This window comes from Pundamilia nyererei, unplaced genomic scaffold (genome assembly GCF_000239375.1).
Source record: "Pundamilia nyererei isolate P.nyererei 1_Seehausen unplaced genomic scaffold, PunNye1.0 scaffold00002, whole genome shotgun sequence".
NCBI lineage: Eukaryota > Metazoa > Chordata > Actinopteri > Cichliformes > Cichlidae > Pundamilia > Pundamilia nyererei.
Genome location: NW_005187403.1, coordinates 1941412 through 1962310, shown reverse-complemented (window position 1 = coordinate 1962310; position 20899 = coordinate 1941412). Strand labels below are relative to the sequence as shown.

Sequence of the window (20899 nt, the reverse complement as noted above, 5' to 3'; positions counted from 1 at the left end):
TGTCTGCAGACCCATTGAGTCAGATGAGGTAAAATTGGTGTGTGAGCTGATTTTATGAGCCCAGACGCTGCTTTCTCAAAGCACATTATCACACCTCTTGCTCCTTGTAATGACAATTCAGTAAAAGATTGGGGCGATAATGCTGCTGTCACGACAGGAGCAGATTTTGTTTTTATGTCTACCTAAATCATTTATGTTGGTGCAAGTGCTCTGTCTCCCTGTGCTTGGGTGAGACGGGGGTTTTGAAGTAAGGACTCTAGCCTTGTGGAGAAGGAGTTGCCTGTTGATGAGCGAAACTCACATTTGCTCCTGGCTCAGTTCAGCTGGTTGTACACCAGGTTTGCAGGCATCACTGAAAGAGTTCATTGATTTCTAAAGTGTTAGTTGGATGTTATAGAAACGTGTCTGCTTTATGCTTCCACAGCTCTGTCCAAAACAGCACCTCTAATGATATATTTTTAATTATTTTATTTATTTATTTTTAACTGGTTTCATCTTCCTCTTAAATACTTGAATTGTTTCCTTGACATTTTTTGTTGTGCTTGACTTGTCTTGGGTTGGTCTCCCTTCAAGTTTCTAATCTCGTGGGGACCTGCTGGTTAAGTACATGAAGCATTGAAACACCCACACTTTTGTCCCCAGACCAAGCTGCTGACCCAGTACATCCTGAACCTCGGCAAATACGACCAGAACTACGACATCAGAGACCGAACACGATTCATACGGCAGCTGATAGTGCCCAACGAGAAGAGCGGTGCGCTCAGCAAGTACGCTCGACGCATCTTACTGGCCCCCAAACCGGCTCCGGGGCTCGAGTCTGCCTTCAAAGGTACTTTTAAATACCTTTTCCATTTTCAGATTAAATTTCATTCCTCTCCCGCATCACTGAATACATATTAGCTGCTCATCTATTTCAAACCTAGTGGCTCTATTTCCTGCAGTATGCAAAGTTGATTCAGGCTGAGGTTTTATTATTCTGCTCTGTGTGTGTGTCTCTCTGAAGGGCAGTTAGGTCAGAAACCTTTACCTCACACTAATGAGATGGGTAAATTATTGAGCTCATGCTAACCTTTTTTCCGGCTTTCTCATTTAGCTGTCTTTTCTTTCTCTCCCCCGCTTGACACCAGAGAAAAGCTGCCTTCTACAACATTAAAATTCCAGCTCAGTTTGCACTGGATGTTTATGAATGTGTTAACGGCCTCTGTCATTCTTAATATTCAGAAGTAGTCCTTTTTTGTGGTTGGCAAATCACACCTCCCAGAGCACACGCACTGATTGTCTTCTTGTGCCGCCATTTGGGAAGGCAGAGCAGGGAGTGTGATCACGTGTTATCATAGACAGAGAGGTGACGGTGCTTGGTGGAGAAGATGCCACTATAAGCTGTTTCCTTCATTTAGAACACAGTGAGGTCATTGCTGCCCCATCCCATTTCTCCACCACTTATTAAACTTTTTTTTTAAAACTTTTTTATTTTTCCCCCATAATTTTTCTTCTTGATACTTTCAGATCGAGACCGTTACCAGCTGGGCACTCTCTCCCACAGTCTTAACCTTAAAGCCACTGGGTACCAGGAGCTCCCAGACTGGCCTGCTGTTGCTCCCGACCAGTCTGTGAGAAACGTGGAGATTGTTGAACCAGTAAGAAATCCACCTTCCTAAACGTCTTTACGCACCAGATGTGTAAAATTCAGGAGACTATTTTACGCATTAAAAATGTTTTTTTGGACTCACTTATATTTAATGCGGTCACTTTTTGTTGTTGTGTTTTTCACAGTGGGTTTTTTGAATACAAATTTTCTGCAAAAACACAACACACTGAGTGTGTGTATATGTTACATGACAAGTTCAGATGTGTTGCTTTTTTGCCTTTTACACACTCCTCATCATATTTGCAGTATTCAAGATGCGTAAAGAAAAACGTGAGCCAAATCAGACATTCAAAACTAGCTCAAATGTGAGGAAACTCATGCCCTTAGGGGAGGAAAGAGAATGCACCACATCTCAGTCCTGATTCTAGAAGTCATAGGCTCTCTGTTAACATTATGAAGCATTTGTCAGGAAAAAATGAGAAGATCATTGGTTTTACTTCCAACTATTACTTGGCTGACTGGAGGGGAACTCCAAACTGACTGTTTTTAAAGGTGACAAGTTTTCCTAATTTCCAGCTGCAAATCTTTATTCTTGTTTTCAAATTACACTTCAAAGTAGTTCTCATTTGCTGCATACTTGGTCTTTGTGCAGCACCTTAGATTATTCTGTGAGGATTTATGAAGTGGTGCATTTTTCTCACATTTTATCAGTCAACCAATGACTGAGCAACACAGAAAATATAGAAAAGAAAACGTAGAAAAGATTTATTTATATTTTAAGCATGATCATTTACAACCTTTATAGAATTGTTCTTGTGTTTAGTTTTTATTTTGTGAGGGACATTATTGCTTTAGCATTTTCTCTCAGGTTTATCACTGTTACTTTGTGTGTCTCCTGATACAACAATAAGCAGCAATAAAGCGGTGGTGTCAACAAACTTAAGTCTGAGCTTTAGCAGAAACATATTTGGGGATTTGGTGGTGACAACATACTGCTAAAAACTCCTTTAATTGAAAAAGCCACTGCTGGTTTTGCTTAATTGAGTACATTTAGGAAGCCTGTGTGGAGCGACCAGCAGCTACACAACGTGCAAAATGTGAACATGCCTCTGTTACGTGTTAGGAATCCGATTTTTATAGATTCTAACTCATCCTTAAATTGCAAGGCTTGGATTCTGTAGTTTAACCGGTCCATCTTCCCTCTGCTGTGTCCATTTAGCTGAGAGAGTCGGCACCAATCGTTGGGAAGACCAAACAGCCTAAATCTGACAAGTTCTACTCAGATGATGAAGATGAGAAAGAGGAGGAAGGATCCGACAGCAGCGGCAGTGGAAGTGAAGACAGCAGCAGCAGCAGCGAAGGTTTGTTTCTATCTGTCCGATTTAAAGTTTCCCCTTTTATGAAGCTAAGTTAATGTTGTTGGTTATTAGCATAACCAACATTAGCATGACTGGTTGATTTAGTGACACACTCGTTATTTGAGGCCATGATCCGACTATCCTGCACGGGGCAAAGCATATCAAAGTTTGGTATCTTGTTTAGAAGCTGGAGGTGTAAAGCACAGCAAAATTTTCACTGCGTTAAAACTTCCTGTGTGTATGGTTCTCGATCCATGCATCCATTTTTATATTTATTTTTTTTACCATTTATCAAATCAAATCTGAGATGCAGGATCAGCAGTTTTGTAGACACAAGCAAAACAGAACACACAACACAAGCATAACACAAGCATAATAACATTAAACTATACAGATTTGTTAATGTATTTTTCATTTTGATGTGTTTTCAAAAGTGTTTGATTTTAGAAATGTGTCTCTAATTTTATCCTTCCGTCTATTTTTCTGATGTTTATCCAGGTCTGGCTAACTGATCATTTTGAGAATTTACAAATTTGAGCTGAACAACATTTGATGTTGTTGTGCTTTTGGTTTGGAATATATTAGTGTTGAGCAGCAGTCATTTCAGAGTCCTGATGATTGACAAGCTGTTAGCCAGTGAAGTTTTAGATCCATCCCTCATTCATCACGTGCAGTTGCAAAACAACCAACTAAAACTTAAAGAGGGGCCTTCAGAAATAAGTAGTAGCTGCAGCACAGATCAGAGTCAGCAGCAAACAGTGAGGCTGGTAATTGATAAACAAAATGACAAAAATCGTTTGTATTTGATATACAGGTGGAAATGGTCCCCCCCCCCCCAAAAGCTATAAATGCATACTAAAAGGTGCTAATTGACTGTCAGTACATTTAGTGGCTGTTGCTGAAGAAATTATGATCATAAGTAATATGAAAGGAAATTTCAGCAAAGAATAAAGTCTGATTTGTTTTGGGTTTAATATGTACAGTGTCCATGTGTCTGTACAGAATCGGGCAGTGAGAGCGAGGAGGAAAGCAGTGAGGATTCAGAGAAGACCTCCAGTGATTCTGGAAAAAGCTCCAGTGGATCTGAAAAGAGCTCCAGTGAGTCTGAATCAGATCAAAAGAAGAAGAAAAAGACCAAGAAAGCACCGCAGAAGAAAAGCAAGCCTGCTGGTGACAGGTACACTGAAATCCCTGCTGTCTGTCACAATCTGAAAGCATAATTTTTCTTCCCTGCAAAGGCGGCGTGTCCAGATGTTACCTGCGTCTTTCTCTTCTTCTCTTTCTGGCTTTGCTAATTAAGCAGGTGTGTGTTTGCCAGAAACACGTAGTCAGCAACAAATGTGCCCACGATTCTGCTGCATCCGAGCAAACTCCATCTGTTGAAAGATTCAGCAGTTTATATTATTCATCACAGCCCACTCACAGTTACAGTTCTTAATGCTCAGTTGTAGCTTTCCTCCACTAAACCCCTCAGACTTGATATGTCAGGATTTACATTAGCACCTATAGTGTGGATAGAGGATGCAAAATTTGCTCAATCACATTTAAAAAAGGACATTCAAAACAAAATGTGACAATCAGAAAATGTTGTAAAATCTCAACTTAAAAAAAGGTATAGCTGTATTCAAACTGGCATGTTTATGGATACCGGAGTAAAGCCTAGCAGTTGTCCAGCTCGAAGCCATGGTCTTTGTGCCAGAGTCTTTGTCTCATCTACTTCTAAGATATGCGAGGGGCATGGAAACTAAATCCAGTGGATCTCTTAGAAGGAAAAAACCAAACATTATAATGGTCTGTAGCTACGCAGCCCCATACACAACCAACTGTACTGCACTGTGTATTTTGACATCTTTCTGTCAAAACCAGCATGAACTTTTTCTGCAGTTTGAGCTGCAGTAGCTCCTCGTCTGTTGGATCGGACAACACGGGCCAGCGACCTTGGCCACCCATGACTGTAGTTTGTGTTTTTTAGCACTGTTCCTTGGATCAGTTTTCATAGATACTGACCACTGCAGACCAGGAACACCTGACGAGAGCTGCAGTTTTGGAGAAGCTTTGATCCAGTCGTCCAGCCATCACAATTTGGCTCTTGTCAAACTCTGAAATCTTTATGCTTGACAATTATTTTCTGCTTCTAACACATCAACTTTGATAACAAAATGTCCACCTACTCCCTAATGTGTTGTCCCACCCATTAGCAGGTGCTATGATGAAGAGATGATCAGTGTTACTCACGTCACCTGTCAGTGGTCAGAATCCTTTGCCTGATCGTTTATGTTTCTAGTTAAAGTCTTCTGGGAGATTCACATGGAGGGAAAAAAACATACACACCTGTTACACTCTATATGCACCATCTCCCTCTCTCTCACACACACACACACACACGATGGCAGCACTGCTGGAATATTGTTAGCTCGAGTTCCATTAACAAGCTAATCAATGAGAATTTTCCTCCAGTAGCGTAACCCACATTTACATGGCTAATGGATAATGACTTTTGATTGGTCATTTAACAGCCCGGTGTTACCAGTGAATGAGATTTGAGTCATTACTACTGAGTATGCTCACGTACTCTCTCTTACACACTAGCAAATTTAGTTTCTTATGCACTCTACTTCATTTGCTCATGGACACACAAACTCACACCGAATGTACCTGATTTCACTGTGTGACAGGCCGGCGGCTGACCCTGTTCTCTCCATTAGAGAGTATAATTAGAGCAACTCACCCCAGTGCTCAAACACACACAAACACGCGCACACACACATACACATGGTAATTAGAGCAGCTCACCCCAGTGCTTCCACAACAAACACAGCATAATGCCCTCATTATGGCCCAGTCATTTCAGGCAGGGCCTAATCAGGCCCACAGTGATTTATATCACTTTTTCCTGTTCGCAGCAAATGAAATCTGTAGGCCAAATTAATACTGGCTTTTCATCATCGCCCAAGTTAAAAAGCCAGTTACCGTCACAATTCCCCTCATTAATTTAACGGCTGAAAATCCCAGGCAGGCGGAGTAAACACTCATTATCGGGACAAATTGAAGAGGGACAGCAAGACTGAAAGAGAGAGGAGAAAGATGGAAAAAATCTTTTTGAGTAAATGCAACATTGAATTAACTTCACAAACAAAAACAGATTGATCTTTGTTGTTCTAATCGGGGCTGAAGCTTTCAAGTTGGATGCAAAATAGGAAAACAATAGCACCAAGTTTGTTTTATTTGTTGGCTTCCAGACTGTTTTATATTATGGAATAAATAAATATTTTACTTTTAAGAAATAATGGAGAGTGTTGGGTTTTTCTGTTTTAATGTGTGTTCTCTGACTACTAAGCTTATTTTGTTTTCTTCTTCAGTGACTCTGATGAAAATGGCAATGGACCTGTAGGCCAAGCTAGCAGCTCATCCTCTGAAAGCTCCTCAGACTCTGAGTCGGACTCTGAGTCAGACTCGCCCGCACCCAAGAAGAAGACTGAAGAAAAGGCCAAGCCCAAGGTGACGATATAATGCATGGATGAAGTGGGCCTATTTGGATTTAACTGCGAGTGAGAGTTTCTAACTTTGAGAACAGAGGCTGCCAACAGCATCAGTGCAGTTCCACCAAAAATAAAATGCATTTGCTTTTTCCAAAGATGGTGGGGTCGTGGGTTGTTTGCAGTTCGTTGATCTGTCGTTTCAGCCTGGATCAAATGACCCTCAACTACTGCTTTGTTGTACAAGGTTGAGGCTGATTCTGCCCACACCGCTTATCTTCTGTTGGACAGTAGCGCATGCCAAAAATCATGTCGCATCCACTGGCACGCACCACTGTTTTGCCTTGGCTTTTTATTACGTGATTATAGGATTACTGGGGATCGCTGTGTGTCATTGCAATATCTCTAAATTGAATGCAATTGAATTGAACTTCAGCTTATTGGTCGCTGTAGTTGCACACGTTTGCAATAATGGCCTTGAATCAGTGTCTTTGTAGAACTTCTTAGACTATTAAAAATACACATTATAAATGAAGTTTAAGGGGAGAAAGATCCATTATGCAGTGCTAAAGAGAAGATAATGGTATAAAACAATGCAGGAAAACACACCTTTTTCACATTGTAATGTATGATATTGTACTATATTTACAATGCATAATGTCTAAATCAGTATAGAGTATGATATTAGGATAATGGCCCTGCTCTGCTTAGCCTTCTAAATATTAATGTGCAGTTCTCGCAGCGAGTTTTTGTTCTGTAGGTGCACAAGAGCTTCTAAATCAGGATTTATACCTTGGGATATGATTTGGCTCCACTATACCACCTTTTGTTTTTTCCCTTCCAGCCTTTCATTTGGCCCCTTTCAGCCCTTACAATCTTTTTCTTATCTGTTTTGCTCATCACATTATTTCTCGCCCTCCGTTTGCTTTTCTGCGCTATGAAATTCTCATTTCATACACTTTGTCATTTGGGCATGGCTTATGAATTATGCATCTCTACCTTTCTTTCTACACCTCTCTCTCTCTGTCTGTCTTGCTCTATCACAACACCCTTTAGTAACAAGGTTTCCGTCTCTATTACCACCACCGAGCGTCAATCAGAGAAAATCTGATAAGATACGGCCTCTAACTTTATGGTTTGTTTTCACTCATATCACATTGGGTTTTTTCCCCCCCCTCCCTATCTGCTCAGCTTGGGCTATGCAGAGTGGAATTTTATGGCTCTTTATGCGATGTGAGTGGTGCCAGGTTGGTTAGTAGGGTATGGAGAAGTTGCGATAAAAGCCCTCTTACGTTTAAGCACTGTTTTATTGTCAACACCGTACAAGCCTGACTCAGTTGCAGAGGGTGGTGAGTAGCAGTTGTGACTCAAAATGACATGTGACCGGTCACTGAAAATTCCAGACATGTTACCCGTGAACGTGGGATGAATGTGTTCAGAGACACTGTTGGTGAAATTGAAATTGAAACCATCATGTTGTTGTGCTTTCTTTTTAGGTGGCAGTGAACTCCAAGAAGGAAGTCTCTTTACTGGATCTAGATGACTGTGAGTTTTCCTACAGTTTCCGCTTGCATAAACTCACATTAACAAGAGCAGCAGGCTTCACAAAAAAACCTCTGATGTGTATTCTATTTCCTCACCGCCCAAAGTAGCAAGCAGACATAGATGATCAAGTCCTGGTGAGGAGAACTGAATTGTACCAGTTAGAGGTAGAGAAAATATTGGACTTGCATTAATCGCTTGGCTAAAAATAAAGTCCAGTTCATTGGAGAACTGTAGTGTAGGCATTCACAACATCACGTTAGAATTTGTAGTAGAGTTTAAATAATTACAACGTGTGGACCAAGAGGCGGAAACCCAGAGTGCCAAAAACTGCAGTTTAGTTCAGACACTCCCAACTTTGCAGCATGGAAAAGCCTTTTTAACTGTATAGATAGTTTCCCACCTCATAACAGCTCTGAGTGAGGTGAATTTATGTATAACTCGTCCATCTGGAGGATTATGTCCAGATGTCCTGACACAGGCAGCTGCAGCTGGTCGCTATCATCTCACCTACTGAGTCACTGACCTGCAGCCCTCTATTATGTGCCTTTGAAGCATCTTAATGGATTGTCTTGCTAATATTGTATCGTGCTGTGAGGTAAAGGCTGCCCAAGAAGTTTTAGCTTCAGGTCTTTTGAATGAAATTCGAGTGTTTTATTGGTCTATTACTTTGCACTAATTAGCTGATATGTGTATATGTCTGATGCATCTGCACAGTTTATGGAGACAGCTTGCTAACCAATTTTCCTGGAGTTATTTGATAAATCGCTTCTCCTCCAAATGAGATCATCTCTGGCTCCAAAAGCTAACAAAGCATTGAGGTTTCAAAATGTGTTCCATCTTTTATACTCTCTATGGTGTGGGACTGTATTTAACCATATAGATGTCAGTTCATGTATCGGCTTACAATTTGTAGGTAATCATCCTGCAGAAAACCTTTGCTGAAACTCATCTCACAAGTCCGTGCACACATTTGCTGCACGTTTATCTGTGACTGATGCAAGCTATCAAATATAGAAAGCAAAAATGTCATTAACTTCTGTCTTGGACATAACTCAGTATCTGTGGAACTCAAGGGAGGCATAAAAGACGAATGCTTACATGGGATTTGTAGGATGATGATGAAAAAGAGCTCTAAACTTTTTGTTCATTTCTTCAGTGGCAAAAAACATTCAGAGTGTTTACAGTTCCAGCTTCCAAAATCAATGCAAAGTAAAACACCACAGTTTTTATGTGATATTAAAAAGTGCCGTTCAGCTTGTGTGGAACAGGAGAATCACAGTGTGAGGAGTAGTTTATGTTAAATTGTGTGTCTAACTCTGCATCCAGATAATCTTCATGTTTTGGGGTTTGAATCAGGTTTTCCTAAATTACTTTTTGACACAAGATCCCATGACCCTGTTGACATTTATATCAGTATGACTGCTCACGTTCAATGCTGAAATATTTTTATACGTCAGTTTGCTCTGACATGTTGTGACGTGACTTAATAATAACACTGGAGTAAAAGTTAAACAGCCTTCAGTTGCTTTCTTTTGTCATAAAGTATTATTATTATTAATATTGTAATTATATTTTAAAAAGTAACTTTGTGTGCGACATCGCTGTAGTAGCTTTAATAATCTTTACGCTGTTGTTGTTTTCTTTGCGTTCTTTAGTTTCTCCTGCACCCACCAACGCACCAAAGCCTTCTGTGCTCTCTCAAAGTCTGCTGTCCGACCTCGAAGGCCTTTCTCTCTCCAACATCTCCTCCACTGTGCAGGTTAGTGTGCGCGTGTGTGCATGCGTGTATTAGATGCACACAGGCTGACATTTCCTCCATCAATGTGTGTTGAGAGTCAGTCGTTCCTTTCTGTCTGACACTGACAGTACAGCAGAGCAGCATATGAGATGGTGAAATGAGCCTCACTCCCTTGTGGAACATTTCTGCTCCAGACGCCAACTATTGACCTTTTCTGCCTTGTTATATTTATAGCCAGTCAGGATGGTCCAACAGCTCTCGTTGTTTCCTGTATCTCTTATAGTCTGTCTTTCTCACCGTCACTGTCTTTTGCACTTCCACACCCTTGATCTCTATTTCTCTCTCGTCTCTGAGTCCATCCCCTCGCTCTCTCGCGCTCTCTCTCTCTCTCTCTCGCTCTCTCTCGCTCCCTTATTTCTCTCCTCCTCCTGTGTCACCCTCCATCTCTCTCTGTCAGATGTTGTGTCCCTTGTGTCCTCATGTTGTGTATATCTGATGGTTGACCTTTCCCAGTGTGACGGCTCCTTTCTCTCCTCAGTATATGAGCGACTCTGCATGTCTGTGTATTTTGTATCTTGTCTCCCTCCTGGGAGGGAAATGTCCAGACTATTCTTTGTGCTGTTGCTGTGTCTTATTTTGTGACACAGCTGTATGGAAACTCTGTTCTTTGACAATGTCACATCAGAAGGTTAGAATCTAATTGAGTAGTTTTGTTGTTTGTGGGCTGTGAGTAATGATTATCGTTCTAATACAAAGCTATTTATTGATTTCAACCTTGTAAGCATGGCATAGCTTGCTTTTCCCAAAGATATTAGTTGGTGAAATAAATAACAGATAATCTATTAATGTTTTGTTTGTTTTTTTGTTTTGTTTTTTCAGTGAATGAATTCCTTAAACCGCTTAGTTGTTGTTATATTTTATTACTTCAGTGTCTAGTTCCACTTGTTTTTGGGGGTTTTTATAGCTTCTTTGTACATGCAAAGGGTAATTTACTACTTCAAAAAAAGCTGAAGCTGAATTACCTAAAGTTTTTAGTCTAGGTGTTTTCCCCCATTACTTCTTTGCCACTATAATCCATTACTAGAAGCTCTTCTACTAACTAACAATTGCCTTTTGCTCACTTTTGTCACCCTCACCAAAAGTGACATCAAAACTGCTCACTGTGCTTTATTTAGTGTCATTTCAACTTGTCATTCACAGTTTTTGTCCCAGCTCAAAGACGTGAGCACGATTTTTGTCGCTGCGATTTCAACGACAGGAGCTCAGAGATTCTCACGTTACACAGAAGCAGAACAACAGTAAAAAAAAAAAAAAGAGGAGACAGTCAGGTGAAGTGTTTGAAAAACAAAAAACAGTTGCTGTGCTTCCTGTTTTGACTTCGTCTTGCATACAGTGCTGATACAGAGGTTTTTATGTGAGTGGTGAAACCTATTGTTCATGAGAAGACACAATGAATACAGTGACTGTAATCGAGGCATAAAATAACTGTATAAATGTAATTTGTTGACTATAAACGTGAACCCCGACTCTTCCTGAACTACTGGCATCCAAGGAACTGAAGACTGAAGTGGATTGCTATAATAAAGAAGGGCTGAGCGTGGGTTACTATGTTTTTATGTTGCATTTTGTTTGTTTGTTTTGCTTTTTGCTCTGTAAACTCCGCTGACTTATTGTTGTCATCACAGGCGTGTAAATGAGCTTCCTTTGGTCTCTTTAAAAGTGACTTTAGGCTGTCTCTAACTTTTTGTACACCCAGATTTAACTGTGTGTGTCTGTGTGCGCACTCCCAGCTTATGTGAATGGCCTCTGCTGCTGTGCGTAGCCCTGGTCTGTATTCTAAGTTTGCCCGTCAGTTCTGCTCGCCTGTCAGTCAGTATGATTGACAGCTGCTCTCAGGCCAGCATTTATGCAGCACAAGTCTTGTTAGCCAATCTCTCCTCAGGTGAAGGCCAGGGAGTAATAGAGAATAGAAATGCAGATTAGAACAGGGAACTTTTTGCACATCAACATCTGATTTAGAGTCAATTCTATGCATAAATACATGATGGGCAACGGGATTCATAGACAAGGGTAAATAACCTCACCTTTATTCACACACGCCCCTCCCCATGCATGCTCTTCAACAACAGCTCTTTCCCACACCCACACACACACACGTTGGCCCCAGTGTCATTTCTATTTCTCAGCAATCTGCCCACAGAGGCAGCGAGTCTGTCTCAGCTGAGCGCTCGGGCCTTTTTAGAGAATTACTGCATGGTTATCAAAGGCATTTAGATTAACCCTGGCCACTGTCTTTGACCCACCTCCTCCTCTGTCTCCTCCTCCTCTCCTCAGCTTCTTCATGCTACCGCTCTCTCTAATAACATTTTGACATTAGGATCTCTCACAAATGCCTCTTAAATCCTCCCCACCATCGCACCTCACCCCCAAACCTCTTCCGACCGCTGTCCGTGTGTGCGGCGGGGTGGCTGAGGCTGATAACTTTTCATTCATAATTAGCAGTCAGCGAATGGGGCTGCGCTGGGGGGAAATTGAACTGTCAGCGGCGGGGCGCGGGGCGTTTGACCCCATCACACCCAGAGGGGGCCATCATAATTTGTTCATTTGGTGTCCATCAGGCGGACGCCGGCTCGCCCCCTCCTCCTCCCTCGCCTCCCTCCTCACCCTTCTGACCTCCCCCGTAGTGGGCGCTCTGGGTTCACATCTAATTATGAATCAGCAAAAGGACCTCGAGCGCCACGAATATAGAAGCTCCTGCCCTCCAAACCTCCTGCTGCCACTCAAACTGCGGAGATTGCGGCTTAAGTAGGAATAAATGCCCACACGGAAGCAGCCAGTCAGTGTAGCCAGCAGGTAGTTTGGGAAATGTTTGTATTTTAATGGCGACTGCCTTAGCCACTTCTTCCTTATTAATAAGTTTGTTTCAGGCGCAATTCATTTTTCTATATCTATTTTTATATATATAAGCATTTTATCTTTTTCATATAGGTTTTGTTGACGCCATTGGTCTGGCGTGATTAAGGTTATGACCGTGTTCTCTCAAACCTCTAATGATCATATGTGTGTTTTCATTAACAGTTGACACCTAAACTTGTCTTAGCAAAAACACTTTGCCATTTAATTAATGGGGGCCACTGCTGTAAGCTCTTAAATCTTTATTTTTACAGTTATTAACATAATTGCTAGGCTATTTTTCTGCCTTTTACTGTCCATTTCTCACAATACATCATGTTTTCTCATCCTCAAGTTAAGGTTACAATAGCATTAAAATGCTTGTGAAGATTTGACCTCCATAAATAATTGGACTTTAATAAAATATGTGATTATAAGTGTATTTTCTGAATTGAACTACAGTACGTTTTTCCTATTGTGTTTCTCAAATAAATGTGCAGCTGACACCTACATAGCTAACTGTCAACTGCTTTCCCTTAACCAGATGTTAAAATATTAATTAAAATGACAGTAAAGCATAACATCTAAATCAATTGTAATTGACTTGCAATTGCTTCAGACTACAAGTCACATTTTTCATATACTTAAAGCTGTTTAGCCATGGATGTGAGACAGACAGCTGAATTACCAATTAACCTAGTATGCATGGCAGTGGGACTTTGGGAGAAAGCTGGAGTACCCACAGTGGCAAAGAAAAGCCCCACCTGGGGTTTGAACCAGGAACTTTCTTGCTGTGAGGCAACACAGTTAATCCCTACAGCACGGTGCCATGCACAAGTAGTAGTGGGTTACTATTTGTGGGTGACCCACAATACCATGTGGGACAGTGTGACAAACACAGACATAAAGCAAATGAGAGTAGGCAAGGCAGATGTGCTGTAACTTGATATGATGTCAAGTTTTAATGGCTTTTTGCTTTTAACATAACAAACCTAAGGAGACAAGAATTGTGTTCCCCCAGTAGTGTCCAATAAAGAAAAAACACAGACAATATTTGGGTCAGCAGTACTTCGTAGGAGTTGAGTGCTTGAATGGCTGACAAGTTTGTTTGAAGAAGTGAATAAAGTAACCGTGTCAGTAGTACACTCTGTCTTCTCTGCAGCAATGGCTATGTTAGAGGAGCAGCATGTTGAGTGCTTAAAAGTAAGTGTTGAAGATTTAATAGAAGCTCTTATTATGAAAGCTTTGTGACCAAATCACGAAGTCTTTCTGTGAATAACAATGTGTACTGTTGGGAAAATATCCAAGTATATGCGAGTTGCTTCCTTATTCTTATGCCAGAGTAAATGTATACTCTTATCATCCACTAGTATTTTTAGTGCTGCACATTGATAGTGAATGATCTGTGATTTATAAGCACGTGCATACATCTGTTAGTATTCTTTAATCCTGATCCGAGTGTCTGTGAAAGTTGTGTCTAGTTAAAATTCATGTTTTTGTATTTGGCTCTGAGTAGAGCTGAAATGATTATCTGATTAGAATCGGTCATCAAAAAAGGTTTCGGCACACGATTTTAATAGTCAAATGGTTCAAATTTGACGGCTGCAGCTATTAAATCTGAACACTTGCTTTCGTAGTCTTCAGTTCTAGTGTTTTGATTCAATTATTGTCCAAGTTATTAAGTGTTAATGCAGAAAATAATCAGGTTGCAGTTGAAGATCTTTTGACTATGATGCTAATTCAAAGAAAGTGTTGACAGGCTGTTAACAGCACTTGCAAAACTCGATGAAGGACACCTCTGTTTCTGAATAACGGTCCTCTATTATTGCTAATAGTCTTTAATGGAAAATTTCAAAATTAATCATTTTAGAATACCTAATTTACAGACAAATTGGCATAAATGAACTAACCTCTGTCTATATGCGCCAGAGAGACTTCTTGTTACATTAAAGTAGTTTTAGGAGGCTGTAGTAACATTTATTTAATTCAATTTGCAGTCAAGGTCCTTGTGACGGCCCTCAATTAATTGTCATCTCCTGACTGAAGGGAGCAATTAGGCCCTAAAGTCAAACACATGTCCCTCACCTTAATCCTCACAACTCTTGTAGAGCATAATGGAATCCGGTGTCTGAAAAACAGAAATGGATTTTCAATATATGCCCATACATCTCTGTACGCCTCACCCTGCTTTCTTTGAAATTGGCCTTCTAATACACACAGCACAAGGCTGCCCGGCTCTGGTTAGCCCTTTTGAATATGTCAGCGGGATTTTCAGGTCATTTGCCAGAGAGGATGCTGGGAACGTGTCGTCCGGGTTCTGAAGGTGACTGGTGTCTGTGTCATCCATCACGGGAGCTTCCTTTAAGTTGATGCATAATAGAGCCTCTCAATCAACTTCCTCGCTCATTGTCACCTCCCTCCTTCCTGTCCAAGGTGGAGACTGAGAACCAAGCTCAGAGAGGCGGGGAGGGAAAAAAGGCAGACTGACAGAGAAGTCAAGGTTACATTCCTCTTCCCTTCTTATTTACACTTGAGGTGTTATGGGCTTGCACCGCATAACAGGACAACAATGGATGGCAGGGTGAAGCGGCTTGCGTGGGCACTTGTGTCAGGCTCTAACTGTCCGCTGTGTCAAATTGGTGATAATAAGCAGTTTGAAACCCTGTCCTATCGCTGTCCGTCCCTCCTGCCGCCTGCTTGGGGCGAGGCGACAGATAAGACCTTGAAACAGGATGTGTCTGTCAGGGAGGTAAATCTCTGCTGTGATGGGGTGGCAAACATTACGACGAGCTTTATCGACACCGACTGCTCTGACACATCCAAAAGTGGCCCAATAAATTTGCGGGCCGGCGGTGGCGTGACGGGCGCTTGTGGGGGCAGAGCAGCGTTACAGCGCAGCAACAAATGTTTGTTTGACCTCCTTTAGAGACGGCGGTCTGGGGACAAGAGACGCTGCGAGCATGTCACGAGGCCGAGGGGAGATGATGGTGTTGTTGTTAGAAGAGTTTATTCTGTATGTGTTCGTGGTTATGAATTTGTTGATACTGGTGGCAATAAAATACATAAATGGCCAAAAGTCTTTTGTTACTACTGAAGAAGTAAATAATTGAAAATAAGCCACAGATGTCATACTTAGTAAAAGTAATACTTGATATAATATTTATTGAATCCTACTATTAGCAGCAGATGAATGTTAAAGCTCTGATGTTTACTTACTTGTATACTTGCAGAGGCACTTACCTATTTAAAGGTGACTGTTTTAGCTTTTATTTGTTTCTGAAATGGCAGAGTTGAATCCAGTTGAATTCATTTTTATTTATATTGCGCCAAATCACAGCGACAGTCGCCTTAAGGCACTCTGTAAGGTAAAGGCCCTAAAACAATAGAAAGAAAACATATGACTTTCTATGAGCAAGCTCTTGGCGACAGTCGGAAGAAAAAACTTTTTAACAGGAAGAAACCTCCAAGAGAACCAGGCTCAGGGAGGGGCAGCTATCTGCCATGGCCGGTTAGGGGTGAGGGGAGGGACACGGGGCAAAAGACACACTGTGGACGAGAGCCAGAGATGAACAGTAACTAATGATTCAATGCAGAGTGGTATATAAACAGAGAGAGTGAGGCTTCAGACTGATCTTTGGTTTCTCCTCTTGTACCAAGGCGACATCAGCTTGGAAGGGATTTACATGCATCTGAGGCAGAGCTGAGTTTACCTGAGTCCACAAGCACTGGGTTCTCTTTCTGGGCATCCTGGACGTTATTTGAAGTTGCAGAATGTCGTGGTCACGGCGTGGTCTCTGGTTGACATGCTGCTACTAATCTGTGGATGTCCCTTTTAAAGCAGGGGTGGGCAACTCCAGGCCTCAAGGGCTGGTGTCCTGCAGGTTTTAGATCTCACCCTGGGTAAACACACCTGAATCACATGATTAGTTTTTTACCAAGCCGCTGGTGAACTTCAGGACACATTGAGGAGGTCATTTTGCCATTTGAATTAGCTGTGTTGGATCAAGGACACATCTAAAACCTGCAGGACACCAGCCTGGATTTGCCCACCACTACTTTAAAGAGATGAGAGCTACTAGCTAACCTTTAAGGCCTGGGAAAAGAAACTTATGTCCCATGGGTTAATGTTAATCCAGGGTCAATCCACTGCGTACATCAGATTTTAGGCTCAATCTGCCGTACTCGTTAGCTGAATAAAGCTGTTAAATTTTGTTTGTATAGTATTTGTTGAAACATATAGTTTTCTGTCATATATACACTAAAGTGATGAGTGGCCACATTGAACAAGTTTCATATGATGGTCAGTGTATAAGTAATCCCTGTGAGCAAAAACTCTGAAAACTTGATTTCAGATGTTTTTTTGTTTTGTTTTTTCTTTCAATCTTTGGTTTGTATGATGTCACTAAGAGGAGATATCCTTAATGCGGTCATTTCAGGCACACAGCTCTGGATGTTAAAGGGAGAGGTACTGAGAAAGTTATTCTGAGCCTTCAGTCTCATAAAGCTAGTCTAATAGTCCCCAGATGGAGAGTATGCAGTAGGAAATAAGCGAAGAAGACTATGATGCTGTCTAATTTACATTTTGTGTCTTTGTTTGTTCATCAAATTTATCCAAACTGTCAGACTTTTTGCTTTTCAGCACGTTGCTCCGAGAGTACAGCGATAGTGTCTGATTTCGTCTGATCGCTTCCTCGAAAGCGAGCACATTCAGACTCGTCTCGGCAGCTCTCGTCGTATGTCAAAGCGATTCTTCATCCTCACGCAGCACACGACAAGGCGAAGGATGCCTTTTACATTTCCCACCCAACTGAGAGCGCTCTGGCAGCGCGTTCAACTTTAATAAAACAATGCACGCTGACACTACTCAACACGCTGAGATATACCATCAAGCCCGCCCGTTTCCACAGTTTCCTCGCATTATATTCTTAGTCATATTCAATTAACTCGGTTAGTTGAAACACCTCGCTTAATCATTTATTTACAGGATCTGTTTTTCTTCCACCGCTTGTTTTGTTTGTTTTTTTCTTTTGCCATTCATTTTGTTACTCTTGTGACTTATTTGAGTTTTTTTTTTTTTTTTAAATCTCTTTCAGGTGATAAATAGATTTTTTTTTTTTGGTTAAGTCTCTGTACTCATCATTATTTTCACCAGAATGACATGCATCTGTTTAGGCTCTGTGCTGGTGTGTGAGTGCATTCAGGTGCTAATTGTTTCAGAGGGTGTGAAAAGGCTATATCTGTCTCATGTTTTTAACTAATTAGTGCTGTCATTCCAGACAGAAGAGCCTTTGACTTCTATTGACTGTTAAACTACTGAAAGCTGTCATACTTTGGAGATTTTTTTTTCTTCAAACTTAGTGTTTTTTTCCTCCTACAGCAGAGGTGTGTCTGGTGTTTGTGCACATGATGATTTCCCCCCCCACTTTGCATTGTGTAGTGTACCACTGCTGGCTGTCCTATCTTCTCTTTCGAGAGCATCAGATAAAAATCTCAGCCGCACCGGTTGTTAACAATTTTTATTCTAGTAATGAGATGTTTAATTTTTACATTTTTTTAAAAAAAAAACATTCAACCACACTCTTCCCCCTCATTTCATGTCTGTATGTTTTTTAAGTTAATGCTGTTTTCTGCCTCTGAAAAGGTAAAAGCCCCTTTAAAAGGCCAGCGAATGGCAGTTTTGGCCCATGCAGGCACTTGTGTTTCTTTTCATTAGAGGTTGTTTTTATTCAGCCTGGGTTGACTGAGCATCCAGCCCATTTCCACCTAACTGGGCTGATTGGAGGGCATTTCTTAAATGCGCTCCTCTTTATCCTACAGAGTTAATAAAGGGAGCTTTGGGGTAGGAGAGCGGGCAGCCAACACTTCGTCCCACATCGCTAAAAATGCAGCCTTTTGGCCGCTGATTGGATGAAATAAATTGTGTGAATATAGGTGATGGGCAAACCGAGGATTTGTATTAATTTGACTTTTTGTGTTGATGCATTTGCGCTGTAATGTACAAAGCAGTCTCTGGTTTTGTGTTGATTCAGGAAGCTTTACGCTGTTGGGTAATGTGCTGCATTTGCAGTTTTGTTGGGTGTTTGTTTTTGTTTTTTAATCATCAGCAGGCTTTGGTTCATTCCTGCCCAAACTGGAGTTTATTACTATAATGATCATTTTTTTATGATTTGATTTTTTTTTTGTCAGCATTGTTTGTTTCCTCAAAATGACTCCAAAAAACCCACATTTAGAACCAGTGGTATATCCCTGTTTTATATGTCCTTCCAGGTCACCACTTCATCTTTTGGCCCTTTGAAAACCTATGAGCTGCTTCACCATATGACAGGAAAAGGTCTGTCGGCCAAGTACCATTTCCCCAGGCAGCCATGTTTGTACCAGCCCAGTATGGTTGCAGTACAGGTCATACTGACCAACAGCTCAGACCACGCCCTGGAGGAGATCCATATAGGAGACCAGAGCCCTGCAAGCCTGAACATCCACTGCTTTAACACCATTGGTGAGTTTGATTTCAGTAAATACTCCACAGTGGGTCATCACAAACCCAGTAAATAGTAAGCACACTACTTATTTTTAATCAGGATGGCACATGTTCAGCATTATCTTATAATTAAAGTAGGTCATGGATTTACATCAGTGCTAACAAAAGAAATATGTGAACTGGATGATGTTCTGTAATTCTTCTACACTGAGGATTACAGTTTTAAATCTGTGCTAATGATGTATCGTCTCCTGGTGTGTTCTTCCTTAGCATGCTTTGTTGTGCTTCTGCAAGCTGTTTTTAGTTGCTTATAAGCAAAACTTTTACTACTTTTAGTAATTTAGTTACAATGCATGTGTCGAGGGGTTTCACTGGAAGAAGCTTTTTTTCTCACAAGCAAAAAAGATCAGTGACCCAAAGTGTGTGAGTGGCAGCGATAATAAGAGCTGTTAGAATTCTGCAAATACTAACAAAAATACTATCACTGCTTCCTTTATTACTTCCTTTAGCGTATAATACACTGGGCTAGCTTTTATTACAAGAAAGGAGATAATTCTATCCCTTGTACTTTTAATCTGGCAGATGTGCTGAGAACCTGTCAGGGAGCAGTGCAAGTTTACTCAGATTCTCTGCTCTTCTCTTTTGCTCAGTCCTGATAAGTCTTTCTTCACACCTTGTTTGAGCTTGTTTGAGTCAGCAGCCACTTCAGTCTGAGTTTAGGCCTCCTAGAGTCTGTCTATAGGACAAGCAATGAGCATACCACAAACCTGACTTTTAAACCAGAACAGCACTCTAAGCTTTAGATGTTTTTCATGTTGTGTAAACTCATTTAAATCTTTATTTATTTATTTTTTTTGCCGTTTTATGCCATTCTGCATTAGTAAAAATGTTTGAGGCAGTATTACTGTCACTGAGTCCTTGATGTTCTGGCAGCGGTGGTGAGGTCTTTGTTTTTCAGTCAGTGGATTAACCGTTGGTCTGGATAGTGACTTAAAAGAATTCCTTGATCTGACCAGTGCACTCACAATCAGGTCACTCCTGATTGTGCACAATCATCTTGTGCAGTTGTTTGTTTTTGTTAAATGGATATTAATGAATGTAATAAAAAAAAAAACCTGTAACCTCTCATGAGCTAATGACACCATCTCATTCCCTGAGCCTGAAAACAGCCAACGTTACTTCAGCTAATCCCTTTTCTAATCATTACAAACAAACATACACTCACACTTATTGCCCTTACACACTCTTGTATGATGACTACACTTGGTATATTCCATTTGTGTAGACACACACATACACAAAGAGAACTGCTGTGCGTCAGAGCATGTTAAAACTGTCAGTTTCGGGGAGATTGATTGGGCATTGAAGAAACTCGAGCAGCCAAACAGTTTCTAATTTGGATCAATTGAGCCCGGCGAGTGGGCGGCTGAACTTTATTTGGATAATTTGCAGAGGACTAATACAGACAAACCTTAATGTGTGGTGAGGAGAAATACATGACACAGTTTGTATTTAATATGAAATCTTGCCCTTTGATTACTTGATTTGTTTACCGACATGTTCCTAAACCAATTAACAGCTTTTCTGTTAACTCATTTGGAACAAGTACTTTACATGTAGCTTATCTCAATATGGCCAAAACAATTATTGTAGATTTAGATTAGTGGATATGTACATTACATGTGTAGGTGTAATGCAGATTATCTTCTTCCCCAGTCCGTGTTAGATTATCTCCAATTTTTACCCTGTGTTAGAATAAAAAATTTTAAATACTAAAACAAGAATAAACTGTTCCTTTGCTACTTGTTTAGAGGTCCTTACACC

At 40.9% G+C, this 20899-nt stretch overlaps 1 protein-coding gene across 3 annotated transcripts in view; it reads left to right on the top strand.

Moving 5' to 3' along the window:
• Positions 1–20899, top strand: part of ap3b1a (adaptor related protein complex 3 subunit beta 1a) — a 56905-nt gene that overhangs the window by 23167 nt on the left and 12839 nt on the right. For all 3 annotated transcript variants that reach the window (XM_013909632.1, XM_013909626.1, XM_005720110.2), the window contains 8 exons: positions 643–829; positions 1507–1637; positions 2808–2949; positions 3949–4123; positions 6306–6444; positions 7919–7967; positions 9623–9726; positions 18865–19093. In XM_013909632.1, the coding sequence (XP_013765086.1) occupies positions 643–829; positions 1507–1637; positions 2808–2949; positions 3949–4123; positions 6306–6444; positions 7919–7967; positions 9623–9726; positions 18865–19093 (1156 nt within the window). The remainder of the gene's footprint in view (positions 1–642; positions 830–1506; positions 1638–2807; positions 2950–3948; positions 4124–6305; positions 6445–7918; positions 7968–9622; positions 9727–18864; positions 19094–20899) is intronic.